General features: G+C 45.7%; 1 protein-coding gene across 2 annotated transcripts in view; it reads right to left on the minus strand.

Moving 5' to 3' along the window:
- Positions 1 to 10,176, minus strand: part of BEND4 (BEN domain containing 4) — a 31,635-nt gene extending 21,459 nt beyond the window's left edge. For both annotated transcript variants that reach the window (XM_040065813.1, XM_040065814.2), the window contains exons 1-2: positions 9,762 to 10,176; positions 976 to 1,542 (exon numbers count right to left, since the gene is read on the minus strand). In XM_040065813.1, the coding sequence (XP_039921747.1) occupies positions 976 to 1,542; positions 9,762 to 10,125 (931 nt within the window). In that variant the 5' untranslated portion in view covers positions 10,126 to 10,176. The remainder of the gene's footprint in view (positions 1 to 975; positions 1,543 to 9,761) is intronic.
- Positions 10,177 to 10,668: the final 492 nt, after the last annotated feature.

Below are 10,668 nucleotides of genomic sequence, written 5' to 3' on the forward strand. Positions count from 1 at the left end.
GTGTTTTCTCTCTTGCAGTTCATGCTGTACTATACATGCTTTTCTGCCATTCAGAGATCAGTTCAATTAACTTTTCATGGATCTACCCTAAGCACTTCAGGTAAAAAAGGTGCAGTTCCCTAGTGTTTATACATGTCAAAAAGCATGTTGTATGCTTCTTTCTTTGCTAAATTTCAATTTGTATTACTTTGTATTACTATTTGAGGTGTATTTTTGCCTGTGCTGAAAGTTTAGAAAATACAGGTCCAAGATACTTTGTTCCTTTGTTCTTATCCCATAGCACGCTTCAAGTATCTTGGCTCACCTGAACAGTGAGAAGTCCTAGGTTTAAAGAGCAAGAGCAGCTTTACACAGAAGGGGTTTCTATTTAATTTCTTTCTCTCTCTCAGTGGCTTCTAGGTATTGCTGAACTGGAAAAGTTGTTGTTAGCCTTTTTTTTTTTTTTTTCCCCCACCCCCCCCCCCTTCCAGATTTACTTGAAGATGAATGGGAGGAGATATATTAGTGCTTCTCACTAAGCTAGTAGCAATTTAAGAGAAACTGTTCAAGGTGAAAGACAAAATTACTTCAGGTAAAACTATGGATGTAGCTTTGAATAGTTTCCTTAAGTAATCAAAAAAAAAGGAGCCCCAAAAGGGAATTAGGTTTATAAGCTGCAATGTCACTTAAAGAACAAAACAGATAGAGTTATGAAAACATATAATTGAAATTACTATGACAAACCACCTGGTATTTGGAATTCGGGATTACAAGTACATCCCCACATGAACACACCTTACTAGTGTAGGACTCAAAATTCATTATCTGCAGGTAATTTTCCACTGGGCACAGCTATAGGAATTTTGTCTGGAGACAAATTCCAATGTTTGATTCCTATGATAGCAACCTTTAAAAATTACTAGAACTTGAAATAAACTATTACCTCCACTGTTTTTATCACTGAATGGCAACATTTCATGGCAGAAGATTATTTACCTGGAATGCTCTCCAACTTTCTACGAAGCTCTTCATTTTCTTGTTGCAATGAAATTACCTCCTGCTCTAGCTCTTGGCACCGAGGGCAGTAACCTTCCTCCTCTTCCTCCTCTTCCTCCTCTGGAAGTGTAGAAGATGATGGATGACCATGAGATTCCGACGTTGCTGGAGATGTCCATCCACCTAAAGTGTGTACTGGAGAGGCTGAAAGTGGATCCACATCTGCCAAATGGCTAAAATCATTTATTGATGAGGTGTTCTGAGAAGGGAAGCTCCCAGAAAGCAAATAGTTCTGAAGGGAATCAGTAAAAACTCTCAGAAAGGCTGAGGTTTGTTGTTTCTTTTGCATATACTGCATCTCTATGTCTAAAATGTCTGACGTCTGACTATGGACCATTTTCCCGAGCTGACACTGCTCTTGTCTTTCACTATAATTTGGGTTTTCCTGCTTTATACAAGAAATCATGGACTGAGAGTGATTGTTGTCCAGTAGTTTTCCACCACAATTTAAGAGACTTAGAACCCGGCTGCATTGTTGAGCAAAGGCATCCAGAATCATTCGACTCTCTGCAACAAAAGAAAAGATGAATCACAGAAAACTAATGCAAAAGGTTATGCCAGGCAGTAGCAGCTAGATAAATGTACACAACTGTTTACAGTAGCATGCATTTTATTTCTGAACATATTAAAATGATGGCTTCTGCTTTAATACTTCTGCAACACTGTGATTTAAAACAATTCTGACTCTGTTTCTATTTTGAGAGTGCCCTTGTGCCCTTGCTGTTAATCAGAAATGTATTGTGATGATAGACACTGCTTACCGACATCTTCTTTCAGAGGGATTAAGGCAGGAAAATGGGGAAGAAAATACAAATTACATTCAATTTGCTACAAGTTCAAGTAATTTCTGCCCTGAAAGCCTATTTCAAGCTGCTGGAGGGCATTATCTGTACATATTTGTAGGACTTTGCACCATACCTTTGTCCTATGCCCAGTTCCAATCCAACAAGGTTTCCAAGCTTTGCTTTTTCTCCTTTTTGTCTTTGATGCACTTGTTTGACATTGGGCACAGAGCTCTCCACACAACTGACCCTCAATTCTATGGACTTCTCTTCTGATCCTTTTGCTCTAGGTTCCAGATATGTCCAGGAACTACTCAGAGTGATAAGCACAAACCCCTCTTCTTAAATCAAGCAAAGGCACCCTAGAGGTTTGTGGGCAGGCCACTGTGGCACAGCAGAGAGTGGAGTTCTTCAAGATGCTCTGCATACAGTCAGGAAACTCCACACAGGGTTGTGCAGCAGTTTCTGGAGACAGCAGCTCAGCTCTGGAAGTAGGATAGGGATGCTGTGCTGCACCTAGTCAGCTATGCCTCTCATGACAGGAGGTGTCATGTCTCAGGGAGCAATAGCAGCTACAAGTTACACCTACAGAGTAGGATGGCTCATTTCTGCAATGGCTACATGAATAGCTCAAGCTGCTATATACTTCCTGGACCCAGACAGAAAATGACCACGATATTTATGATACAACCTGTTAGGGTCCCCAGTAAAAACAGTGCTCTTTAATTTTTTTTTTACTTTATTCAAAGTTAAGTTACTCTAGGTATCTAAACAGATGTAACTAACATTTTGCATAAGAAAAAAAGACTGGAGGGTTAAAGTGCTGCCAATTTTGGAGAGCACTTCTCAGGCAGGCTTGACTTTTAGAAAGTGACAAACACATTTACTTTTGAAAAGGCAACCTGCTACAGATACATGAGATTAAGCACCCCAAATCTTCATTTACCGTAACTTCATCAGTAGCCTTATCACACTCATAATACATAAAGAACAGAAATGTTCAGAATCCAGGCCTTTAAGAGGTGGCACTTTTCACAGCACTTCTTCAAGATCCAGAAGATACACTGTCTGGAGGAAAATCTACTTTACACTGAGGCCAGTACAGCCGGCCTGAAGAATATTTGAAACGACAATTTGCACTTGTACCACCCTCCAGACCTCCGCAGAGGGCAGGGCTGAAGCAGCACACAAATACTTTCAGTCTTGAATGCAGCCAAGGAAAGCTCCCTGGCACAAGACCCAAGGATCTTGTGATCTCCTGAGGACTTAACTGAAAAAACAGGAACCTGAGGTGGGCAGGACAAGCCCAGGCCCAGTGCTGGGTCATGAGGCTGCCTGGGGCCATGCAGGGATTGCCCAGAGATTCCATGGGAAGGACTGGAGCGGCCCTAAGACCACTTCAAGCATCCTTGCCATCAGCCTGCTGTGTTTATGAGCCATATCACACTCCTGTAGATGAGTTCAGACTAATGAGGGCAGATTTCTCCAACACATCTTTGATTCAAAGCGTGATGCAATGCTCTCTGTCCACACTATGAACTCCAAAGGACAGAAATGAAGGTGGGTGCCGATGGGGTGGCAGGTGCTCTAGCATCCATTACCCACTGTCTCTTCTCTTCTTCTACACTAACCTGAGGCCAGCTGTCTTTAAATCTTACAACCAACGCAACTGCAGAACAACACAGCAAATGTAATATGAATTAAAAGAAGAGAATGTCCTGGTGACATGGCAGCTTTCCAGCTGAGACCTGATAAGCCAGAAGGAAATCAGGAAATTCAAGCATCACTAACAACCCCAAGATGTGCTGTCTATGCCTTATTTCCTTTCACCTTTCCCCTTTAAAATTATTACAGGATGATATTGACTGTAACTTTGCAATCCTGCTACAGAATGGTTTTTTCATTTGTTTTAATCCTATAATCTGATTCCAGACCTGAAGTCATCTATACTATTTGTATTTTAATCATTATTGTCCCTGTCCACAAAACAGTTACGTACTCTTTGCATATCCTTGATGCATGGGGACAACATATGAATGAAACAACTGAAAAGGGATTAGATTTTAAGAGATGTTATTCTTATGTTACTCTTACTCTTACTATGGTTTATTCTAAAAACAGCAAAAAGTAACCTGACATTCAAATTACTAGTTTTGAAGAATACCAAAATACACACTAACATCAGTAAACACTAAATTATTAGTTTTGTTTTAAAATTTAATGCATTAGGCACATTCACTGTGATAATGGTTTAAAATGTAACTGAAATCTTATACAGAAATTACATTATTGATTTAATCTTCAGTATCAGATCTACTACAAAGACAGAATGACAGCAATTACTGTTTTTTTCTTAACTTCAACCCATACTCGAAGACATAAAAGTGAGCCATGACAAAGCAGGGCTCATTTGAAAGGCTAACCCAGAGATGCACAAATGCTGTTTTTCTGGGTACTGCTGGACAGCAATACTGAGGGATGCTCTCAGCACATATTCTGGAAATATCTGTCTCTGTGCTGAAGTAGGTTCTGCTTTGAAGAGACTTCTACACCAACAGGGGTGCACACACCTACAGTCTGAACAACCCTAAATAAGAATGGTAACTACAGTTATTTCTTACGATGGAGAAAAAAATAAAAACAAATGTTGCCCATTTAGCATATATTGTAGAAATTGGGATTTCAGCTTTTACAGACAGACTATAATTAGAAATGCAAGGACTGTGCAATGTCTAATCACTTAAGAAATGACAAAAACTTGTTTTTATATGATTACTACTGAATAAACACCAATCTATGATTCTTAATTGATTTAATATAATGTATGTATTTTCTATGAAAGTAGGATTCTATAGGAATCACTGCACTGGACTAAAATAGTATAAGCAGTTTATTAAAGTCTTATTGTGATGTTCCTTTTCCTTATTACCTTGCTCACCAACCGTGTAATTCTAATGTCTGAGACCCCAGAGTCTTTAGTCTTACAGAACTTCTACTGACTTTAACTAGACATTTGCCTGAAGGTGGACTTGCTGGATAACACCCATAAAGTGCTAAGAGAACAGGATTAAATTGCTAAAAACATAAGTATTCCTAACTAGATTGTTTGAGACTACAAGCAACCAGAAGATACTATCATATGGCAAATCAGTTACCAACTCCCAGATACAGCATTCATCTTTACATCTTTTACTCACTGACACTGGACTAAGGGAGGTTCTTAGCTATTCAGCTGCCAGACTGAAAACAGGGTTTAGTATGAGCAAATGTCTGAAACTGAATCTGATCACTTACACTAACGCATCAGAAAAGATGTCTGGAAAATCTGGCAGGTATAACTTCAGCTTTTCCCCCACCTAAGGATCTTTTCAATACTTAGATCAGCCAGCTTTATTAATAAGCATTGTGTTGGGTCTCACTGGCTCCGGATTCAGGTTGTGGCTTTTCCATAGTTTCCTTTGTATTCTTGGGCAGCTGGTTTAAAAAGTCATCTTTATAAGTATTGAGTGGGTCTGAATACCATACATTCTCCCCTGCAGGGAATGTATTAATTGGTATTTAATTTTCAGCAAGATTGTGACGTTCAGGTTCCTTAGCAATTTCAATCATCTCGTTCTTCACCTTGCAGTGACTCAGCCCTCTCACCTGATTATTTGTATTTCTTGATTTGTTTATTATAATATTTTTATTAATTGAGATCTTGGGGCAGCAGCCTTGTACCCCTCAAACCGGCCCTTATCCAAGCATAGAGACATTGTCATTATATTTTTAGGTATGACCACTGCTGAAAATATCTGTGCTTAGGTGACAAAATTGAGAACATTTGACACTTCCTATGACTACACAATGTTTTCTTGGGCATTTTGCGTGAAGATCATCGAGACAGTCCAGTGGATTAAGACTACAAGTGTCTGGCCATTTCAGTACCCATGTGAGAGATCTACTTCCAGATGAGGGCTCACAATTCCTAAGGTAAGGTCAAAACACCGATCCTTGCCTTCGCTGTTCACGGAACAAACTATGTTTCTGTCTGGGCATAACAGAGCTTTATTAACTGGTCATTTTAAATATGCCATGTTTTTGGCACTGCTAACAGGTGTTACCATGGAAAGCAGAGGAAGGAGACAGCTCTTCTTCCTTCGCTTTCCATGAAAGCCCTCCCTAAATTTTAAACTGCACTGTAAGGTCTACATCATGCTTTCCTAAGGAAAAGGATTTTTTTTTGGTGGATTGTGGTACTGTTCGATGCACTACTACCAAAGACAGAGATACACCTTGTTTTCATAACAGGAAAATAATCTGGATAGATTAATAAAGAACTGATGTTTTACAGAAGAAAATGGGTATCTGCTGGTGCTTTGAATGAATCCGTGTGGCTCACAGCAGCAACAGCAGCCAGAGTAACCTCTAGAGGAGACAGAAGGATTGTGTTGCAGTTGCAGCAACTTCATATTTCTCATTTTAAGATGACATTTCTCATACAGGATCTTTCCCTACATGATGAGATCTCGAGCTAGATTTTTTTTCACCATGGCACTGGGTGGAGAATTCCTGCTTTTCCTCCCTTCCCCAACCCCTCTTCCTGCAATTCTGCTGGAGTCCAGAGGTGAGAGTGGTCTCTTAGAGAGCAACTGAGGGAAAATCTGGTTACTCTTGGGCAGAGTTCTACCCATTAGAAAAATCTGAAAAAATATGGAAGCATCTTTAGTTGTGACTGTATTTGAGGTGCCCACTTTCAAAAGAAAACTTGCAGCTGTGAATCCCAAAGGGCCAGAAATGTCATAACTGAAGCTTAAGAATCAACTGCATTAAGTGTTCAAGTTGCTGGCACAGAGTTGGGCATCCCAGGAATGGTGTTTGACTAGCTATTTGCTCACTGTTGCCTGCACAAGTGAAAAGGTATCAGCAAAAAGAGGGGTATCTCTGAAACTGAACTTAGGAAGTGGGTTTCCCTACAAAACTGCCCTACAGCACTCCACCCCTTTATTCAAGTAGGCGCCTGTCAAGTGCTGAGGATAAACTAAGCAGGAAAACTGTACACATCATGGATGGTGACTGCCTTGTGGAGAATGCAGCTGGACACCTACTAAGGGGGTGATCTGTTCCTCCCTACAACACCCACCACTTGAGATGAACCTCTGGCTGTAAGAGGTGTTCTGGATCTGTTCCCCTTGTTGCTGTGGGGAGCCCAGAGACCCCACAAGTGCTGGCCGAAGTACAGGGTGACTGTTCATGGACAACATGCACGCTCTCCAGGGATGAGCCCCTGACTCTGCTTCCCCAGAGGCAGCCTGTGCTATTAAATTGGCTCACACATTAGTTAAGAGAATTTCAGGCTCCGGACAATGGGATTTCTTCACATACATACAGCGCTGGGGTCCCAACCAGCTTCCTGCTCATCTCAGCAGTGCTACAGCATCAAGCAGGAAGGATGGGCACATAGCTCAGCAAAGCATCCCTGCCTCTGGGATTAGGATACCCAAGAGATCTAAACCTTGCCTATTGCTTACAGAATCACAGAATGTTTTGGGTTGGAATGGACCCTAAAGTTCATCTAGCTCCAAACCCCTTGCTGTGGGCAGAGATATCTTCCACTAGACCAGGTTACTCAGAGATCTATCCAGCCTGGCCTTAAACACTGCCACCTGGGGCATCCACAGCTTCTCTGGGCAGCCTGCTCCAGTGCTTCATCACCCTCACAGTAATTTTTTTTTTTTTTTTCACATATCTAACCTAAATTTCCGATCTTTCAGTTTGAACCCATTACTCCTCATCCTGTCGCTTCAGTTCCTCTTGAAGAGTCCCTCTACAGCTTCCTTGTGGGCCCTCCTAAGATATTGGAAGGCTGCTATGAGGTCTCCACGCAGCCTTTTCTTATCCAGGCTGAACAGCCCTCACTTTCTCAGCCTGTCTTCATAGGGAGGCACTCCAGTCCCCTTACCAACTTCGTGGGCCACCTCCGGTAACAACCCTCAGCCTCTGGTAACAACTTGTGCACTTGTATGCACTGTAGCAAGTTCCTGGCTTGATTTCTCCTGTTCTGTTTCTCTTGGAACTTAAACCTGAGCAAAGGGTAAGTTGGTATCTGTATAGGACCCCAAAGTAAAGCCTGAATGTGCAGTTGAAGAGACAGGGACTCGAAAGAATGAGTGGTAGTTCCTTCACTATCTCTTTAGCGTAGAACTAAATCAAAGACAAGCTCTGAAACCTGCTCTAGTGCCTGGCTAGCACAATGTATTCAGGAAAAAGGAAGTCCAAACTTCTGCTCATCAAAGCCCAGAGGGCTTTGCTGTGAATATGGCCTCATATATCATCTACCAGCCAGCTGAATGTTTTCCATGGCGTCATCTGCTTCTGTAAAGAAATGTAGGTGTCACATTTATCACCAGTGTTTTGATTGCGGGCCACAAAGAATACTTAAATATCACCATTTAGGCATTTCATATAAGCAATTTCATGAAGAAAGATGACCTTCTGCCACGGATCACAGAACTATGCCCCAGAGATGTGAATTCTCTGGCTAATCTATTCAAGTGTTAAACTTTTTTGGTAGAGTACTTGGATTATTTGTAATAGGACATGCTACATCCATCCAGTACAAGGCTACTTCTAAGCAAAAACAGGCATTAAAACATAGCCATATATCCTATTAACTAGCGTATCTCCCTGTTTAGTAAGGAAATGTCATCACATTTGTTACAAAGGCAAACAGCAACATACCAAAACAGGATCCAATTTTTCTAAATAAATAAATCAATGATGTGTCAAAAATTAACAGATGAGTTAATATACCCGATGTTATCAAAACCAGATGGTGCTTCATAATATTCATCCTGTTCAGTCAAACCCTGCATATATTCTGGACCATCAGTATATAAAATAGGATGCTGCTATTTGTGATGGCAAACAAAAGCAATCATGCCTGCCAAGCACATACTATAACAGGCAGCATTTCAGCTCTGCTAGACAGAAAGTAATTAGAATGCTTTTAATGTCCAAAAGAATGATGCTGATAGGCTGCCACAGATGTGTAGATTTATGAATATTTATATGGTGGTTTATAGCTGACACTTTTATCAGTTGAAGAAGATAAAATATCTGCCTGACTCAAAAGCTTGACAGTCAGGTTAATAAAATCTCATTAAAGAGAATGACCTATGCAATTATATAGGATTTATTGTAATTCATTTTTGATTGTACTCTGCTTAAAGATGCAATTTCCCATTTCCTGGTGCCAAATTTAGGTTGCATATCAAGATCTACGTGGTTTTTAACTCCAAGCCATCACTAGAGGAAAGATACGCGTTCAGCATCTCGGTATCTTACACCTTTAAAGAAAGAAAAAAAAAAAAATAATTTGATCTCCTGTTTGTCACTGCATCTTATGAAAACGGTGCAGGCAAGCAGTCGATCTATTTTCTTTCTGTTAAAATCACCACCTCTCTATCAGCAGCCTCTCCATTACCAGCAGCTCCCCGGTAGCCGGCCCCAGCCCGCCGCCCTCCCCGGCGGAGCGGAGCGGGGCTGAGCGGCCGGCCCGGGGCTCCCCCCGTCCGCCCCCGCCCCGCCCGCAGCTCCGTCCCGCAGGTGCGCACCGACCGGCGCCCGCCCGCCCCGCCGAGTCCTGCGCGGCTGCCGGCACGGCCCCCGCCGCCGCGACCCCCTGCCCACCGCCCCGGGGCCCCGCCGGCCGCGGGAACTTCAGCGACGCCCGACCACCGGACGGAGCCGGCCGCCCGCCCCGTCCCCGCCCGCATCCGGCCCCGGGGGACGGGCCCCGCCGGCGCCGAGCGGGGGCAACCCCGCGGGCGTCGCGCCCTTCGCCGGCCGCCCGGGAGAGGGGAGCGCGTGTGGGCGGGGGGAGCCCGCAGCCCCCATCCCGCTCCCGCCCGCCGCGAAGTGCCCCGCGAAGTTGCGCGGAGGAGAGAGAGGAGTTGCGGGTACCTGCGCTCAGCTCCGCGCCGCCGCCCCCCGCCGCCGCCGGGCAGGGGCCGTAGCGGCCCGAGGAGCTGGGGGCCGGCGGCGGCGGGCGGGGGTGGCCCTGAGCAGCGCCGGGGGCAGCGCCGGGGCGGGCGGGCCCGTTGGGGAAGGGGCCGTGCGGCGCGTAGGGCAGCGGGTCGGCGGCGTGCGGGAAGGGCTGCCCCGCTCCGCGCCCGCGGGGCACCTCCACCATGGTGGGTCTCTCGTAGCGCTTGGCCAGCGCCGCCCGCTTCCCGGGGAAGGTCTTCAGGACGCTGTAGGGACCCCGCTGCTTGTAGATTTTGGGGGCGCTGGGCCCCTCCTCCGCCGGCTGCATCTCCTCCTCCATCCTCGGCCGCCTCCCGCGGCGCGGCGCGGCCCCGCTCCGGGGCTGTGTCTGCCGCCGCCGCGGCTCGTCTCTGTGGCACGGCGGAGCCCCGGCGCGGCGGGGCGCCGGCCTGATTGACAGGCGGCCGCGCCAATGCCTGGAGGGAGACGGGCGGCGACCGGCAAGTGTTTAGGGTAATCTCTGCTAATGGCAGCGGGGCGGGGAGGCGGGCGCTGGCGGGGCCGCCGCCGCCCCCGGCACCCCCCCGCGGGGGCAGGTGAGCTGCCGGGCCGGGGACCAGCGGCCGCGGGCCCCCCCGACCCCGCCCGGCTCCGCTCGGCCCCAGGGGGCCGCGGGATACGAGACCGGCCCCGCCCCGCCGAGCGACGGCCGCCGCGAAAACTTTGTGTCCCCTCGGCCGGGCGCGAGCCCCGCCGCCCGCCGTCCATCCCTCCTTCCCTTCCTCTCCCCGCACGGAGCGAGCCGCGGGCCCGCCTCCCCGGTTATTGGGGGTGAAATAAATAAATAATGCCATAAATAAAAGTATCTGGGAGTCCAGGACCT

Source organism: Hirundo rustica, chromosome 5 (assembly GCF_015227805.2).
Source record: "Hirundo rustica isolate bHirRus1 chromosome 5, bHirRus1.pri.v3, whole genome shotgun sequence".
NCBI classification, from domain to species: Eukaryota; Metazoa; Chordata; class Aves; order Passeriformes; family Hirundinidae; genus Hirundo; species Hirundo rustica.